Here is a 20,089-nt window from a genome sequence, read left to right as displayed (position 1 = left end):
AAAAACTGGTTAAGCAGCTCAATGTGCAAAATTAGATTAGACTGTTCTTTCCAATTTAAATTATCTTGAAAGTCTAAATTAAAATTTGTCTTCTTTAGTGTAGCCAACTTTCTCTTCAGTCCTTTTGGTAAAATTTCTGTTCTCACTGATACTTATATACTTATTGTTGTCTGTTAAATGTTATCCCTTCATTAAATTCTTAATGAATGCTAAGCATCAGTCTGTTGAGAATTTGAGCCTTGGGTCATCCTACTATGAAGCTTCTTCCGAGCTTTCATTAACCTACACATTTTTTTTTTTTAAAATAACTACTGTTTTAACAATTTTTGCCAGACTTTATTTAAACCAATCTCAGCTTTCATTTTATTATTGTTACCCTATATGACTCAGCTAACCCCAAAGATCCTTGATTTAAATCTCTTCTGAGGAAAGTTTCTGTAAATGTTTTGCATTAAATCCATGTGTGCTTTTATCCACCTTTAAACTAGTTAGCTTAGTTAATTCCTCTTCTTCAGCTTTTTCACTAAATGCCATTCCTGAGAACAGCTTCTAGATCTAAAAGTCTTTCTTTTCCTTAGTTTTTGCTGACAAAAGGGTTCTGCAGAGACTGTCACGGTACCTGCCACATCTGTGTCACTGGTATAGAGTTCAGATCCTTGCACCAACACCCATGCAATCAGTTTGCAGATATAGTTTGTACAGCTGTTCATGTGATGGAAACCTGGTCATTCATCTTGCTGCCTTAAAGGGATTCATTAACTTTTACTTAGATTTATATAACAGTAGTCAAGTAAATGAAAAAGGCACCCAGCCCAGGAAAAACCCTTACTCAGTATGGTCAGCAAAAATACAGGTAACGCATTAGTCACACTGCAACATATACCTGGAAATTCCTTCTCAATAAATGCTGATTTTTTAATGGTAAATGTTATGGGAATTTATGTGAAGCTATTTTTTTCAGTGGTTGAAAATGTCTCAGGATTATTAAAGCCTGCCAGGTATGAAAATCTTGGCCCAGCAACCCCTAAGTACTCTCAGTATCACTAAACCATCCACTGAATCCATCCACTCCACCTTCTGCAATGTACAGTAAATATTAGGTGATGTATCCTCCTCTAGACTTAATCTCATTTCACTCAATTTCTGCAATAAACTTGTATATGGATTCTTCATTAAAAAAAAAAAAATTATCCATTACTATCAATATCATCACTTGGTGACAAATTACTTTCTCGGTGGCACAGGTGTTGTTCTGCCTTGATGTGTAAATGTTTTTGATGAGGAAAAACACATACCATACTTTCAAAGATTAACTGGACTATGAGGCTTCCAGGCTTAGAGAACCAAATGTAAATGCATTTTTCAGCTCCATCTGACTTTTCACTTTTGTGTTCCACTCTCTCACACACTGATAACAAGTGGCAAGTCAATATTATCACCTGTAATTATTTCAACAATGACTTAAAAAAGAATGAAACTATATGTGAAATGGATGGTGTTTGGCTTGATTCTGCTTCCCTTTTTTTCCTTCAAGCACAACAATGGGAGGGGAGAGGCAGAAGCAAATAAATCAGAGGAAGCTTGTTGACATGTACTCCATTCAAGCAGTATGTGTTGTCTCACGACATGTCGTGTCCCTCATGACACAGACAATGCATTTTCCTCTGCTTTGGTGTAGGAACATGGACACAGAACTTCTGTGCTTCCTTGAACTGCAAACCTGGAAACCCTTTTCCTCTGTTTTGTGGGTGTGCATTCTCCTCTGGCAGGGACTAGCAAAAGCTTGCTGCTTCTCCTAGTGAGCATTTGGTGATTCCAGCAGGGAATCTATTTTGTGGCTCCCACGGTTTAGCATGTGCGTGGGAGTCTCCTCTGACTGAACCGTTCTGACCTACAAAGCTGTATTTCATGAGAGCTTAAGTTTTCTTTTCAGTAATATCAAGCTGTGCAGTCACTTGCTATCTTAATACCTACCAAACACAGGGATGGAACTGCTGAAATAGAGAAATGTGACTTTGTTTGCAAGGAGAAATGGAGGTTTAACTCTGTTTTTTTGTGTAAATTTTGACAAAGATTTACATTTTAGGGCAATTGCAAACCTGACTTCCCTTGTACTTCCAGGTAGTCCTCACTGAGTTTTACTTTGTACACTTATCTAAAAGTTTGAAGTTTAACTCCTCTTCTGAGTTCAGCCCCTGCTGCTGTCATCTTTGCCTTTTAACCTTGAGGTTAGACTACACAGTTCACTCCATGCGAGACTACTTTTAAAGCCACTCAGCTGCCTTGAGCTAGTGCATAATGCAACAACCCTTCTGTTTAATGGATCGGGTCAGTCTGTTCCTGTTACATGCACTACACTGGCTTCGCATCTGCTTTGCATTCACCCTGCCTTCCTACCTTTAGTCATCTACATTTGAGACTTGCTACCTTAGGTACATTTCCCACTTCATGCACGCACTGAAAATTGAAAACTATTGAAAAAAATTTCAGAGCACCGTTTAATCCTTTCAGAGCTGAACAAAGGGCATTCACCTTATGCAAAGTTGTGGGTTTCCCAGCTTGCTGGAACCTTGCAGAACCCAGGGCAAAACCTATTTATTCAGCCATCCTTTGCTGTGGTATGAGTAACACAATCGGAAATCCCCAGAGGGGAATTTGGCAAAAAGTGGGGTGTGAATACCACTGAATACTCCCTCCTGTGAAGGCATGTGGCCAAGAGCTGCACCTTCCATCACCAGACTAAAAGTGGTGTATGAGCAAAAGAAATATGGAAATCCCGGCTCTGAACTTCTCGTCTTCCTATGTATTTCTTGGCCGCTCATCATAAATGTAAAATGGATCTAAGTTTATGTATATGATACAGGAAGGTGACTTGGCATTTAAACTACAGAAAAGAAACTGTATTGGCAGCCAAAACTGAACCACAGGGCAAGGTAAGAGTTAAGCAGTGAGAACAACCAGGACTCATCGCTCAAGCAGGCTCCCTGCCTTCTTCATCCGCAGTGCCAACCTCCCCAGGAGCGCAGCAGAGGGAACAGCCCCAGTCCAGCCCAGCTCATCAGCTGCTGTGCACATCCCGGAGGCTGAGGAGCAGCACTCGGGCTACAGCTGTCCTCACAGATGTGAATCTCATCTCATCAGGCACCAAAATCATTGAATTTCAAAAATCACTGCAGCAATGGGTTGGTGGCAGCCAGTATTCCTTTTTCTCTGCATATTAGCTATTTTCAGAAATGAAAATTTTTCCATTCATTTTAATTATATTATATAGGATCTAGTACCTGACTTCCATAGCATTCGCTCTGCAGAGTTTTTCTGTCTAAGGAGTCAAGTTCAAACTGGGTTTTCTAAAGTACTCTACGTTTTAGTGAAAGCCTCAAGCTTCCAATGAAACTCATAAGAACACTGCCAGATCTGCCATAATACGTGATAACCTCACAGCTCAGGGCCCTTCACTACCCCACAGCCTCCTTTTCCTCCAGCCATCTTCTTGTTATGCAGGACTGAGAGAATGTTGCTTCTGGCATCGTTCTCCAATATCAATAGGGAATATTGCTACATTTGCTACAACGTGGTAGGATAGGATGCATTTTTATATGTGTAACGCACAAACTGTATTTTCATAATGCATATTACGTACAGACAAAAACCCAGCGTCTTACATCTACCAGATGATTTCCAAACTACTGATGTATGTACACAATGATTCATTCTTAAGACAGGCACAATATTGTTCAGTTTAACTGACAAAGTAGTCTTTTTCTTACTTTTTTCTTTCCTTAAAACAATATAGCACAGTACCACATTCAGCATAATTTCTACTTTCACCTTGTTTCCTTCTCTCCTTATTCTTGCAATGCATGCAACAACCAAGAGAGCATTTGCAATGCATCATTCTAAAAATATGTTTTTTAAATTAAGGAAAACCATCAAAAATATTTAGCAGAATAAGCAATAATATGAAACAGTTTTTAATATGAAATAATGTTATAAAATCTTAAAGAAATTAGGTGATGCTTATTTGAAAGTATTACTATGTATTAACTATGGGATTACATAAAAAGAATAAGACAAAGCATGTTCGAATGAAACAACATCCTCACTTTCTACTGGTTTGTTTAGTTACTGATGCTACCATTTGCTGAACTTAGGGTTCTCTTTATTGGCTACTCAGTATTTGTTGTGCTTTAATGGCATTTCCTCTGGCTGAAATGAGAAGGACATTCTACAGTATATTCCAAAATATAAGTAGAAAGAAACTACTTCTTTAACAAAGCAACAACTGTCAATTGACATGATGAATTAATTGTGTAGTTTGACTTTTTCCATAGAAAATGTTGAAAAATTTAATATGAAGAAACATTTTTCTAACATTCCTGTATTTAAAAAGATTTTAAGTGACTGTAGGAATCTCTCTATGCTTCTTTTAAATGGATACTTGTGAAGTATATGAAAAGTGAAACAATCATTATTTAACTGTAACTTACTAAGCCATAGGACTAGGTACAAAATATTAGGCCATCATTGGTTCCAGAGGGCTATTTTATTGGGATTAACTTGAAGTAGTTGTACATACCAGACTATCCATCTTCGGGACATATCTAAGGGTTATCATATAATCATTTGGGAGATTTCCAACCTACAATAAAGAGATAATAAAAATGTTACTACTGATTACATAAAGTAAGACAATTTCTGTCACTGTATTCAGTACCTACCAGGTGCAAAATCTTACAAACTCAGTTTCCTGTGGAACTCTTATTTGCTCACAAGTGAAGCACCTTTTCACACCTCTGTAACATTCCCAGATGAGATATGATCATGTGCAATGCTACCACTTCCCACAGAATTAAAGACAGTAGTGTGGTGAGGAGAAGTGATCTGAGGTTATTCATTACATCAGCAACGCCACTGCATTTTCATCTTTTAATGGCATGTCTTGAAGTGTTTAGATAACATTTTCTATGTAACCGCAACCACTCCAAACAGTAGAGGACCCTGTAGTCTCTAAGCCTTTTTCCTTCAAATAATTTCCAAGTTCAGCAAGCAGCTGAACCTAAAGAAATACTTGCCTGCCTTGTAGTTAGCTATGTAAGAGACCAGAAAAACACTTGAGCACAACTTTAACTTTGAAGCTGTGCATCTTACAATATAATTATATCATAGCAACGTCCTGGGGCAAAGGAGAGCTTCCACGCACATAAGCTGAGCGTGGCTTTGCAGATGTGGGTGAGTACGGGGTGTGCTGAAGCAAGGTCAAGGAGTGGAAGAAGGGTTCTCACTGAATTATACAATACAGTCTGCCACAGATGGGATCCAACACTACTGTGAGGTGTGCTTGATCATCTGGGGAATGTGCTGAGTGGGGAGATGAAGAGGGAGACGCTGCCACAATCCACAATCTCTCAAATAACTTTTTTCAAAAGGTTTACCAATACTATGATGCTTAGTGATACAGCTATTTGCTTTTGTATCAGTGAAAGATTGAATTGATATTTCTCATCCTCGTTGGAAATCCATTTAGTCAGAAGACCATAAGCACCTAATTCCTTTGGTGAAACAGAATCCATACTTTGTTCAGCAAAGAAATTCCACTTGTTCAGGTTAAAGATCATTCTGTTATGGCTGCATTTCATTCTGCTTCTATAGCAACCAGCACAGGGATTATTTTTTTTCCTGTGCAGATTTTAGGTAGTATTTTACTTGACACAACAGAATGTTTTATTTGTTAATTAAAATTTAGTTTAAATTAAAAATTAAAACAGCAATTTCAAAATGTTATGGTTCTAGAAATTATCAAGGACAGTACTTATGCATCGTCTGTCACTAGTGAATTCCAGACATTTTTTTATTTACAACGAGGGCTGAGCCACAATCTTTCAGTTCAATGGCATCTAGCTTTCTTCTACAGCTTTAAAAAACAAGTTTTATACAAATGATCCTGGTAAAATCCTTTCTATAGATCAATTTTCCTTATTTTTTTTATATAACTACACATTCCCAAAGCAGCAGTTGCGGAAGTGCCGATAAAATTCTCTATATCAATTTCTATTCACCTGGCATTTTGGGGAGTTGATTCAAGATGTTATAAATATTGAAAAATATTGAAATACATTTTTCTTTCTTTAGGACATCTGATTTAGTTTAAATCCTCATCCACAATTTTTGGTATATTTTTCCTTCCTCTAAAACCATCCTGACATCATGACACATTAATAGGTAATCCAGTTTCTTTTCCAGCTTCCTTTGCGTGCCTAGAGAGGTAGGATTAGCAGCACTTCAAGCAGCAAAGGTAATGAAGATGCTACTGTATGTGCAAAGTTTCCCATACTCACTCTAGAGGGATTCAATACTTAGCAATGTCAGCAAAAGCACCGTTCTTTAAGAAAGGTCACTGGAAGATTAAATTTGTTCCAAATCAATGAACACTACAAAAATTGATATGCATTATGTATACAATCTACTTTACTGGCATCAAAGCCTGTCAAGCACTTTTCATGTACAGTTAAAAAAATGCAACTGCCCAAGAGCTCTTAGAGCTTCTAAAACAAAGCCAGAGAATACAGCTCAGCCTCAGATATTTGTCTCCTTGACAGACTGTGAATCAGAAAAGATATTTTTGAATTTACTACTAAAAATGAAGTTCACTGGGGGGGAGGGTGTCAAACACAAAATATATGCCCTGCCTCAAGATGTAACAACTTGTTAAAGTTTTATTGATTAAATTCTACATGCCAGATGCTCTGCTGGTGGTAAATGATGGAGCTCAGTTAAAGCGAGGGAGTTATATTTGTGTCCCGGTTGGACTTCCCAACTCACACACACAAAATAGGGTAAAGCCCCTGATGTAAGAGTGAAGGATATGTTTGTACTAAATCTGTGCATTTTATACTCTCTTGCTGTCTGAAATGAATCTTGAAATTTCATGGAATACTAACCACCAAGCCTATGATCCAAAATGAACCACTTGATTTTCAACTACTGAAATGATCCTGAAAGGAATGAAAGGACTCTGCACACCCGGCTCTGCACAGGGTGCCTGACTGCTGCGGCTCCCAAGGAGCAGAGGACAAGAGGGCTCTGAGCTGCCTGAGAAAAGGGGGATGGAAAGGGACTGTCCCTTGAAACTCCCTGAGTCCTGGAATGGCTTTTTTGGTTCCTATACTCAACTCCTTTAAGTACAGTGACAAATCTGGGGGCAACAGAACACCTGCCTGCATGACTTACCTTGGTTTAGACAAAAGTAACAGTTTTGATGATTATAATGAATGTCAACTGATAATCTTGGAAAGTAATGTATAGAACTAAAAGAACCCTGCATTGCAATTAAAATGCCACAAAAAGTTCCTCTGATTTAGTGGGTGTGTGTGGTTGTAGAAATGTAGAAATCCTATCTGGCTCTAAGAGGTGAAGAACAAGGAATCTAGATTTACATCTTTAAATTCATATAAAACCAACATCAAGTGCTATATTCCCTGTTGTAACAAAATCTCAAAATGGGGAATGTGAGATTGCTTTTGACATACAGAGGTCTGAATATTTAATACAGCACTGTTAACATTGCATAACCCAAATATACTTCTAAAATATGCTTATGGTCACACAGACGGGGAGATGAAAAAGAGATGTTGTAAAAGTCATCTGGGTTCCATAAACCACTCTTTCATTGCAACAGCAGAAAATAAGAGAGATGACCTATCTCTGCAGTCAAGTGCTTTGAAAAGAGGGCTACTGCTCTCGGAAATTCTCTTTATTGTGACTGTTCTGAAAATTTTAAGGAGACAAGCATAGGTATCATTATTTTCTTTACACACAGATCAAAGATAAAGTAAGTTAATAACATAAAAATCACCATTTACCATTGTCAGTGATATCTTTTTTACTCTGAGGCATATGATGGCAAACCCCATACTTTCCTTTTGGCTACCATTTCTACCGCCCATTTATCTCTTTGTCATTCCCCTCTTCCTACTCTTTAATACCTCTGTGTCTCCCTTCTTTGCATGCTTGGCTTTTCTTTTTCTGCAGGGGCTTCCACTTTCTGTCCACCATCTCTGTAATCTACTCTATCTTATCTGCTAATGAAGCAGTTAATGAAATCCTCATCATTTGGCTTAAGACAACATGCTAACGATTTCCGTTCACACTTCTTACAGCCATAGTGGCAGATTATTTGCAGGATAACAACACTGGATCATTTTTTATAACCCCTTCACTCAGGAGAGTTAGATCCATTTAAAAATAAATATCAAATGTTGCAGAGACTGTAAAGTACACATTTACAGCAAAGATGCAATATGAAGGCAGAGTGTTTGAAACAGCATGTCTCAAACAAGCAACCTGGTCAGTAAATGCTGACTATTGTTTGCGCCTCCAGCATTCAAAAGAAAAAAATTGCTTTAGAGAAGTAGATCACGGAAGAAGAGGTGAGTATCTTAGATTTTATTAGTGGATGAAACCAAAACATGTAGGTACATTCTATACATACTGCACAGCTCAGTGAAAATTCTACTTATATGTAGGTTTGATGTTCGTATTTAACAAACATATATACAACAGAGTGCTGAAAAGAAAAATGGGGACAGGCTTTATTGACAGGTGCTGCAATTAGAGTTTCATAATACGGAACATTTGTTCATCAAGTAATGTGTTTCCCTCCAGACAGCTTCATTAAAAAAGAACCAGGAGTTCAAGTGATTAGTAATGCAGAATGAACACTCTCTAAATACTTTCATTCTCTATAGGCATGAAATTATGCTCTTTTAAAGTTCTCAGTATTAAAAAACCAAACAAAAAGTAATTGCTTGATTGTTCTTTCCTTCTTAAAATAATTTTATTTAGGACACATTCCTCATAGGACAAAATTATATCATAAAGATTTGAACAAATTTAATCTTATAGAGAATGCAAGTAATTTTTGCATGAACAGTTACCAGTCTGGTTTGGTCTTAGGTTGATTAATGTTCAGAAAACTTACTGTTATTGAATCTGCTCTTTCTTTCTGATTCAAGCTTCTGGTATGAGTCTACTATGATGCTAGTGGAAATCCAGATTAACACCACTGAAAACAAGTTACACCACACATCTGTTCTCAATTTATCACTCAACACAAGGTTGATTAGACAAATGACCCACATTTTCAGACACTGCAGAGCGTGCCTTATTTATTCTCCAGTAGCTTAGGCTTAGTAGACACCCCTGGTCTATATTCACAGAAAGTGTTGACTGCGGCATGTTCTTCTCATATTCCTAGAATACAATAAAGTTGAGCAGAACACAACCACAACTATGCTCAGGGATTTTCTACCAGATAGTACTTGGAACAAGAAGCCCAGAACCAAATAACTGAAGACTAGGTTGTATCAAGCTACAGGAAAAAGAGTTTGGTAGGTAATTGTGGTACTGTTTTGCAAGCTGTTGGTGAACTGCAGTAGAGGTAGGGAAGAACAGAGTAGGAAAAAGAAAGAAGAGGGACATGGATTCATGCTGCAAAGAATTTTAGCATGAGATGGGAAGAGGAGAATCTGCCTGGAGTTCATCAAGGAGCATCCTTCCGGTGGACACAAACAGCATGAGGAGAAGCTAGGACAAGAGGACAAACTCAGGCTGTTAAGACATCACAGGCAGTGTTAATAGTTACTGCCTTTGAAGTCAAAACCAAGAAGCTTGCCGTTGATAATGAAAAAAAGGAGGAACAACTTGAAGGAAGAAAGTAGAAGATACAGGGTCAGAGCAGCAAATTAACAGACAGAAGGGCAAAATTATAGAAGTCAAAGCCAGAAAAAGACTTTTCAGTAGACTGGATTTTTATCCACCACAAATTTGGAAGAAAAGTGATTTTGTATGGACAGAGAGCTACAGAAGCTTTTTTTCCTGTTATGACAGGAAAAAACCTGGAGGTGTTAATAGTGAACTTATAAGGGTTTGTGAAGTGTCAAGACCTGAATGGCTGGAGAGAGATGTTGATATACCTTTACCGTGAGGAGAAAAGGCCTGGGGAAGACTAACATTTTGGGGAGATGAAAAAATAATAATCCGCCTCAGTGGAGGATTCAGGCTATAATGAATCTAAGCTGATGTCTAAGCATTTGTGGTGAGACAAGAGGAAGAGAGGCCAATACCCTAAGCTAAATGTTAGGACTTGTGTGCTACTGCTGAATGGCTAGTGTATTGCTCACAGACACAGGACTATACTCGTGACTGTGGAGGGTTTAAAGAACATGGCAGTGTGGTCAAGAATAAAGCCTTTAGAAACAACTGTCATACCACTCTCAGCAAGTGTCATAGAGCTTGTGAATAACATCACAATAACTATGGGCAATAACCACACACATGACAGCTCCTGTGAAACCCTCGGTGCTACAATTTATTCTCAGTATGAAAGGGGAGGACATTTATTAAAGACATTGTATCCTACTGGCACAAACTCTTTGGATCAGTGGAGAAACAAGACTTTTAAAGGCCAATAGGATCAACAAAGAACCCAACCTATGGGTGCTATGTCTAATTTTGAAGATGTAAGTCAACAGAATATCATTCCTTAATTCAATGAGTATAGTTTGTTTCAAAAAGAAGTGGTACAAAAACATTTACAGTAATTCACAAGAGTTGTAGGGTCTCCTGAACTATATATTTAAGCAATATCATGTTGGATTCCATATTGTATGTACTAAGGACATACTCCATATAGCATAAATTGCACTTTTTAGTAAAGTAATGTGATCAGTCAGTGTTCTCTGTGAATTTCTCCCTTCTCGTATTCACACTGTCAGCTAATCATATTTTGTTTTAAAATTTCTTGATACCTTCTATATTTTTTTTTGTTCTCAATGTCAAGTTGTCATGGTGTAGCATTTCAAAAGAGAATTACCAGCTTGCAATATAGTCAGTTTAATTGAAACCAAGAGCTCTTATACTAAATTTAAGATACTAAATTTATTTCCATATTATCCTTTCAATTCTCAAGTGGCTTTATAGACATTACTTCTGCATGAAAAATCTATGCAAATATTAACACAGACAGACAAAACAGGGATACAGACTTTCCTCAAAACATTCTCAGACACACAACTCAAAACAGAGAGAATCCAGGTGTCTGGGCTTGGTATTTTCTGCATCTCTGTTATTTCTCCAACCCAAAATATCTTTGAACTTTCTAGTTAACTTCACCAAAACTTTGCAGAGAGATCTGAAAGGTATGGGTGTGAGTCAGGAGAAGGACCATACAGCATCCTCACTGAGGAGTGGCTGGAGGAGCTCAGCCCTACCCCGCTCTGCTCAGGCTTGGCAGCAGCAGAAGTGCAGTGCAACCTGGATAGCTGGCATAGGTTTTCTTCCAGGACAAGCAGCACATACAACAGAACAGTCACCACACAAAATCCTTCCTGCCCAGCCAGCAGCCCAAGCAAAAGGGGATATAAATCCAGCAAATGCTCAAAACATTGCTCAGGTAGGGATCATGCCTAGGGGACATGGGAGGGAGCTAGCAACCATGCTGCATGTGGAGAACTAAGAGGAGATGTGGAGGAGGGTGGGGTATGGAAGCATAGTGCTGCACAGATATGTGCAAGAACAGCAGCTGCTAGACTAGTCTGGAGGAAGATGTAGCAACACAGTATGGAAAGTTACAGTCAAATTAAAGACTAACCTAATTTTTATGGTACTGGGTTTCTTTCATAATTTACCTCAAAAGCAAAGTGTGATTGCTCAAGCTGCACGAAATTTTTGTAACCTGTATTTATACATTCTTGAAATTTAAATTGCACTAAAGGGAAAGTTAAAGCATGTGTTCTGAGGATACATAACTGACAAAAAGTTACTGCTAATACTGTGGTAGACAATTTCACCAGCCCTCACAGGAGTTCTGTTGTTCTGTCATGCTTTCAACAGGTTGAAATCAAAGCTTAAAACTCTTTCAAGAGATGAAATATTATCTTGAATAAACATGCCAATACTTCAGAATTCTGCCTAAAGGGACAAATGTGAGGCACTAAGCATTTGAGTAGGACTGTAGAACACCCCAAGATTTACACTATGTGCCAATGTATATAGCAACGCCCAAAGAAAACAAGAACACTGCACGGGCAGCAAATGCAAGGGACTTCAAATGAAGTGTTTGATAATATTTAACACTGGTATTGCAACTGTTTTTCCATAATGAAGCCATAATTTTCAGCTGAAGTTATTATGTAGATGAAGGTATGCTTGTTAAGGTTCGGTATATATTATATCTTAAAAATTTTGGTGTTAGATCCTGTATGACTGCAAGTTAGCATAATCACTGACTTCAGTGGAGTTAAATACCAAATGACTTCACACAAGGGGATGCAGTTTTTCAGGTTAATGCAGTGTTAATTAGGTAACAGTTAAAATGTACTTAAATGAAGTCAGTTCTTATACGAAGCCATAAGTCCTTCAGACTTAAAACGTCTAGGTATAGCAAGCAAAGAGAGAAACATGTAATGAGTGTAGCCCACTCACACCTAAAGACTGTAAGAGTTGTTCAATCATTATTGCCTTAATTGCTACAACGATGTCTAATATCATACTATTTTTATATATGGCACAAGTTTCCCATATACCTAAGGTAAAGAATCCTGGTTCATTTCAGTTGCTTTTGCAACCTGCCTGCTCCATGCAAATCAGTAACGCAAAGACAAAAATTTTTCATCTGCATGGCAAGCAATCTGATCCCAGACAATGTTTGAGGAAATCAAGACTTTTGACAATTTTTATTGAAGTTTGGAGGAAGGAAACCATATATGTACATACACTGCAGCTTGGTCAAGAAGGTCGTCTCTTCAGTGAACTCTGAAACTATTCTCCAGTCTCTGCAATAAAGGTTTTGGTTTTGATCAAGTTATAGATGTTGATGGATTTATTTTTTTTTTTAATATTCCCCTGGTTCTAATATAGATTTGCAAACTTTGCTTAAAATGCAAGAGCCATTAGCCACTGATTATTGTTTGACATAAAGAATAATTTAAAATAAAACTACTTACCAATTTTGCAATGTCATTCACATCATCTGTCACTGGATTCCCGCAGGAACTCTGAGCTTTCACAAGAGGGTTAAGTAGGAGTAGTTGAAGACAAAAGCAAGTGATAATCCAAGTCTATTTAGTAAAAAAAAAAACAAGAAACCCCAAGTAAGCAATCGCCAAACATGAAGTAACAAGAAGAGATTGTAGCAATGTTTTTCGTATATGAAGTCTAGACGCAACAATACTCTTCATCTTTCATGAGGACATACTTGTACCACTATAGTATAATCTTCATGGCAGGGATCCACAGAAATACACTTAATTGATCTTTTCTGGAAGCAAGTACCTTTAGAGTAATAATGGAAAACCTAGTATTGAGCCATCAGATTTCTTGTGCAGCATCCTGCTTACATGAGTTTCTGCAAAGTTTACAGATACCAAACAAGAGACAAACTTTGCAATATTCTTCATCATCAACATAAAGCTAACTAAATACTTGTCATTCACCTGATAAGGTATTTGATAAACCTGTGCCTCTAATGAGATAATTGTTGATAAGGAACGAAATTATACCAGATCACAGCAAGATAAAAGGAGAAAGTTCATAATCACAGCCATTACATTTGGGTACTTAAACTGCAAGCAAAACCACAACTGGACTCTGCCCAAATACTGAGATCTGAAGCAGCAATACAACATATTTTCTCTAAGTGATGTGCCCTGGCCTCTCAGGAGTGGCAGCTTGGCTTTGGCACTACATTCCCCTCCTAGATCCTATTAGGAACAGCAACGCAATGTGCTCACACAGGCTTGTGGGACTCAGCCAGGAAAGCACCAGATAACTAGCTGTGATGCACCTGGGTGTCTCCTTGGCTACACTGCCTGAACTTCCTCGCCTTCTGTTGTTCCTTGTGCTTTGCTGATTTCCCACAGGGCCCTGTGCCAAGTTTAAGCTGCAGATCTTTATTTCCAGAATGTTAAAACATTTAAGTTATGGATAATCAAAAGTTGCTTCGGGTTGTGAAACTTTTTGTGCCAGCTGACTGAAACTGTCAGCAAGAGCCAATGATGGTGTACATTTACTGCAAGTATGGAATTTGCCTGTGCAGGCTCCCAGGCCTCCACAAGGGCAGGACTGAGAAGAAAATTTGCTTTTGCATGAACTAAGATGTCTCTCAGGCCCGTCTGTTCCCTGTGACAGGTAGACAGCTCCCGTCTCCAGCCTTGCCTTCAAATGCTATCCAAATTTTCAATTTAAGACCAAAGCAAAAAAAACCAAAATAGATTAAGCTCTCTAGGAAAGCAGAGAAAGAAAATCACAGATTTAAAAGATTAAATATCATTATAGTTACCTGGAGGGGCTAAGAAAGTGATAAAGATCACTTGGGAGCTACAAGAACATGACGGAACAGTGCCTGGCCTTTTCCCTAGAGCTGTTAAATGACAAGTAATTCTTTCTCTTGTATCTTACATCTCTTAAATCTTATATGTATCTTGCATCTCAAGTAAAACTGGTAATTTGCTTTCTTAGAATATGGCTTCCTGATTCATTTAGGCAAAACCAGTGTGGGCTGCTGCTGGAAAAGACAATCTGGCCTCCTCCCTCTGCCTCTTGCACTGGTACTGATGAGATGGTTTAGCCAGCTGTACCAGGCAGCCAACTTTTTTTTTTTTTTTTCCCTGTGCTATTTTTCAGGCAGACCAGCTTTCTGATCCAGGTAACTGAGGCAACAGAAATGCTCTGTTACAGACGGTACAAGCCAGGACCGCCTGTTTTGGTGGAGCCTGCACTTGGCTTTCCCTAAACTGTACCTTCAGACACCACAAGATCATCTTGATGGGTAGACTTACACACAAAGAAATTGAAAATATTCTAAGCAAAGCACACATGCGACATGCAGCAAGTCTTTTGAGAATGCCTCTTGCTTCAACATAACTAGCATTTAGAGATAATTTTCATTTAATATTTGTACAAATAACTATTGAGAAGAATTACCTATGTGAAGAATTGAGAATAAGTACCCAACTTGAAGTTAGGTACTTAATAGTCTTACAAAACTTCTGTATCTCATGCTAAAGAAAGCTTTGCAGTTATACATAAATGAACAAGCTGAGCTCTCAGGAGATGCAATGAAGCTGTCTGGCTCAGAGCCACACTTGAGGCACAAGAGACAACAACTCTGTGTCTGTTCTCTGATTTCCAATGAAAGGGTAGTGAGACCTGGAATGTGTGCATCTGGTTCTGCTGACGTTCCTCCTCTTGAGTAATTTGGCCAGCCTCGGTGTGTTTGTACATCCACTTCTGTCTTTTGCACACAGCAGTGACAGCGATGCTGCTACTCTCTGAAAGACTCCTCTGAAAGAGCTCCTTGCAGTTGTATAAGAGTTCAAAACTGTTTAAGGGCTAGCTTTAAGTGGTCAGAGAAACATCTCCCTCTCCTCACATAAGCTCCAGAATCACAGAGGAAACCAAAGTGGACCTCAAGTCACAAACTACTTCCCCACTACGCTTTTTGGGACAGAACTGTTACAAAAAAAAAAGGCAAGAAATTATTGACAAACAGCTCCAAAATGGACTAACTATACTGCTTCCAAGAATTAAATAAAAGGTGTTCTACCTTCAGTGTTAAAAAGTACAGTAGCAGTTATACTCCCTGGGTTTCAGGACATTTCCCTGATATGTTCTTTGGAGATGGACTCCATGCCAGAAATTGATGATTTCATTATTGGGTTCCTCAATACTGAGTAGTATGTAAAGGAAGATGAGATTTGTTCATTGACTTGTGTCACTGTCATAGGATGATGATTAACCTAACAGGCTAATAATTAAAACAGTAACAAAACTCTTTAACTGGAAATACTTTTTTTGCCAGATCAGGTGAGCAATATTAATCAGAGCAGAAGCACACTCCAAATAAAACCAGAAGTCTGATGCATCTTGTCAATTTTCATACTACTGGATCTAAAGACAACTCATACATTAAAATCACTCCACATTAACCTTAAAATCATTGCACTTATTATAATTATGCAAATCAATAAGAATACACTTTTTTTCCCCTATGAAAATAATCGGATTTAAAATCATAGTAATTTTTATAACTGCTATTAAAAACAAATGCTTTGTAAATTTTGAGATGATTTGAGGTTTTTCTTGCTTATTTGTTCCCTGTGTCATCCAAAAGGAACTGAAAAACTGCAAAATACTGCTAGTTTCAACATGCCTATTATCTAAAATCTTTTAATTATTTGCACTTACAAAATATTTATATTACACATGCCTACAGGCACATTGTATGTAAGGACTGTATAGATCAAAGAGCTAAGCTATTTTTGTGTTATTTACTAATGACCAAACCTGCTGTTTGAGCAAAACTTGAATAGACTGAATTAAATAAAGGACATAACAAAAGGGAAGCTTAAACAACAGCTTTATAAATAGAGATTCCAGTTTTATACTTTGCTAAGCATAAATGAAAGTTACCCACACAGTACTCATAACAGATTTCCATATATAATTACTTCTAAGCTAAAATGGGATTTTCAAAGCTGGCCACAGGTTTTAATCACACATCATCTACCAGCATTAAATTGAAGATATATGGCAGACTGGAAGCAGAACTTTATAGCAAAGACCTTCTTCCTATTTTTGGCTCAAAAATTATTCAGTTGTTTTTATATTCTGAAATCACTTAAATACTGAATATTTAAGTTGTTTTTGTGAAAGGGATAAAATAATGATTATACTGGAAAGAATAATTTAAATTAAAGATTTCAAGTATACACTTTTGATCATTCTACAAATGATTTTTATTATTGCCACAAGCTATAATTTCAGCTAACAGCATTTTAGAGGCTTAGCTAGCAATCCAATGTGTTGAAGGCCATCCTTTCAGTTGTAAATAAACAACTTTTAAATTTATGTTCTTCATTTGCGATCTGGAGTGTTGACAAAGGCTGCTGAATGAGTGCTTTAGCATCTTTTTCACAGTATGCCATCAAAGATACTCAATCACGCTGGTTAATGTTCAGCTCAATCCTTAAGTGGAAAGCAGCAAGGGGAATACCACACTGACAAATAAGCCAAACATTGGAAAGTCTGGACATTTCCACATATCTAGTTTGTACTGACAACAATTCTAATCATAAGTAGGGAGAAATCATCAAAAAAAAAAAAAAAAGGCGATAAAACACAAAAAACCACTAAGCACAGGGAGAGTTAGTAACTATACAGATAAATGGGTTCTTCGTTATAAAATTTCTTGCATTCAAATCATGTTAGCCACAGAATTTTTCTGCCCAGTTTCTTGAGCAATTCATGCAATTAACCACAACTAAGTCACGGCTGCAGTAGGGCTAGCTGTCAGTGTGTAACAATATTCACTCTGGGCCAGGCTTCCCAAATTTATTTTTCACTTCTGCTAATGCTGGGGTAGGAACATGTCTCAATATTGGCTCCTCAGGCAGTGTTTGCACACTGCTTTGCAGAGGCATAGCTTGTGAACTTCTGCCATAGACAACATTGGTTGGTCAGTCAAGGAGAGCTAACTCAATGTTCATAGTTAAGCCTTAAAAAGCCTTTTGTAAGGAGATTCAGAGAAAATGAAAATAGCATGAAAATACCTTTCTTGCCTTTATTTTTTTTTTTAACTACAAAGTGTCTAGAAGCATGGAAGCACAACAATTATTTCATATGTCTACTAATCTATTTAGTTATTTAGCTGTGATAGAGATAATTAAAGTCATGGAATAATTGTCTTTAACCAATTACGAAATTTACTGTCAGCATGGAAAAAACCTTGAAGCGAAAGAAGAGCATTTATACAGAATGTAACCCATTTTCATGGTATTCAGCGATACCTTCCGCCACACAAATGGCAGTGCTAACTTTAGTACTCTAAATAGCTGTGCCTAGATATTGCTTAAATGCTAAATATTGCTCAAGCCCCAAAGAGTTAGTTAGGTGTGGATAAAAAGTCATCCACCCATGACCATCTAGTTCTGGAAGCAGTGAAGTATTTTGGCAAAAACATTTTGAACTGGAAAGGTCCCTACATGCTCTCTGGTACCCTGGACTTTCACTTCAGTGTAGTTGGAGGAAACACTGCATGATCCCCGAATAACACATAGCTGAAGCATTAAGTCCAGTGTACACCCATCATTGTCCTACAAAAGACTGGCACCAGTCTAACCGAATATAACAGCCTATCAACAAGGGTGCTCACTAACGAGTTGACAGACCTGAGTTAAATTTCCTCTAACCAAGGCAATTCCAACTCAGAGATACCTATATTCCCCTGATACCTACTTTGTAACTACCACTGGAGGCACTTTCCCACCTATGATGGGTTCCTAGCCAGAAGGGGCAAAATGGGGGTACGCTGGTATTCCTGACCCTTATTTTTCAGACCACTTAACGTATTTTACAGTGTGGGAAAAAAAAAAAAAAAAAAAAAGACATGTTCACAGCACAGGCATCAGAACGTTTATGTGTATCCTCGTCTCGCACATGTTACTCCATCTGGGCACCCTAACTTCTGGGAAGCTCCCCAGTCAACATGCGAGTTTTCTTGAACAACCTTTTGGCAGTCCATTGAACAAAATGGAGGCTATCTCCAGCTCAGTGAGTCACACTGCTGGGCCTAAAAATCTCTGGATCACACCCTACATGCTTTGTTTATTATTACAGAAAGCAGATGCATACTATTCTAGTGACTGATACTATTCTTCTTTTTTTTTCACAATGACGTGTAGTAGGGAGAATGATGATAAAAGTAAACCAAATTCATCAGAGAGTATCAGAGTGATTTATTTGGATTCTGATTTAAACACAGACTACAGAAATGCTGGCCACTCTTTGTCAGAGTAAGTTTTGGAGTGCTTTAGACATGAAATATTTGAACACATATTCAGTTATTTACAAAATGCAGAATACTCTTCTGCCCAGTTCTGCATATGATACCTAAAATACATAATATGAAGGTACTTCATGGGGTAGAGGGGAAGGAAATTAATGAGTTACTGTTACAAATGTAAGCAGGGAAAGGTGCCATTGCCCCCTACATTCAAATGAGTTCAACAGGCAACCTGCTTTCACAGCTGTTTAATCTTTTCACGACATTCTGTATTTGCCTTTCCATAATGTACCCAACCTCTTCCCCCTCACCTTTGCACACTCACTTGCTTTCCCGTGAGGGACTTCTGGAATGCCTAGGGACAACTGACAAGAGCAGGATTTTTCAGCTAAATGCCCATACAGAACTACTTTTTCTTCAATACTTTTCTCCAGCTGCAAGGAGAAGCCGTTCTCTAGTTTTGCCAAGTTATGCACATCTTTTTCCTGAGACAGACAAATTTAAGATACTGTGTCTTACTGTGCTGAGAAAATGAGGAATCACGCTATTCTTGCCCACCATCCAGATCTTGGGAAAACTAGGAAGCTGCTTAGACTATATGCCAACTTAATTTCATGCAACCTCAGGTGAATTGCTATCATCCTCTACCCCTTCCAGCTCTCCCTGACAGATGCACAAGCAGCAGGCTGCTGCAGCCAATGTACTACTGTTACACTTAGTAAGGTGCAACCACACTCCTGCTGTGATTGGTTTGTGTGTTTCAGCTGGAACCAACACGAACATGATAAGCAAGAGGAAGTGTAAATTGGTATGAAGTTTGTTGTGGAAATCAATGTAATCCAGGTATTTTTTAATTACAGCTAAAAAAAAAAGTGTTTTCAATGTGTAAATTAATGTATTTATTTTCCATCCCTGTAAGGATACCAATGTAAAAATTTTGGCCATCTTAAAAGTGTTGGCTTTGGCTCTTTAAAAGTGTTATCTGTTCCATAATAAATTTTGTCTTTAATCTCACTTGACAACCAGAGATTTGGGCAGTTTCCATACATTGTAAATTTGTCCTGGACGACAGCCAGTTTGTTGAGTTCCCAAACACTGGAAAGTGAAGTTACCAAGAGACAGGTAATTATATATGGATGTTGCCTCTGGAGCTTGTGTTAACAGCCTCCAAATAAATATTTACTGATAATCATCCATCAGGTGGCATTCTAGTTCTGCAAGAACCAGGAGCTTCATGGACAGAATTGTTTC

The 20,089-nt window shown here is 38.0% G+C and overlaps 1 protein-coding gene across 1 annotated transcript in view; it reads right to left on the bottom strand.

Annotated features, from left to right (window-relative positions):
* KITLG (KIT ligand) overlaps window positions 1-20,089 on the bottom strand; it is a 54,852-nt gene that overhangs the window by 12,214 nt on the left and 22,549 nt on the right. The window contains exons 3-6 of the mRNA XM_009648047.1: window positions 19,150-19,323; window positions 15,284-15,319; window positions 13,002-13,115; window positions 4,577-4,639 (exon numbers count right to left, since the gene is read on the bottom strand). Coding sequence (XP_009646342.1) covers window positions 4,577-4,639; window positions 13,002-13,115; window positions 15,284-15,319; window positions 19,150-19,323 — 387 coding nt within the window. The remainder of the gene's footprint in view (window positions 1-4,576; window positions 4,640-13,001; window positions 13,116-15,283; window positions 15,320-19,149; window positions 19,324-20,089) is intronic.

Source organism: Egretta garzetta, unplaced genomic scaffold (genome assembly GCF_000687185.1).
Source record: "Egretta garzetta isolate BGI_Z169 unplaced genomic scaffold, ASM68718v1 scaffold371, whole genome shotgun sequence".
Taxonomy (NCBI): Eukaryota; Metazoa; Chordata; class Aves; order Pelecaniformes; family Ardeidae; genus Egretta; species Egretta garzetta.
The sequence above is the reverse complement of the archived record's forward strand: the minus strand, read 5'-3'. Positions and strand labels throughout refer to the sequence as shown.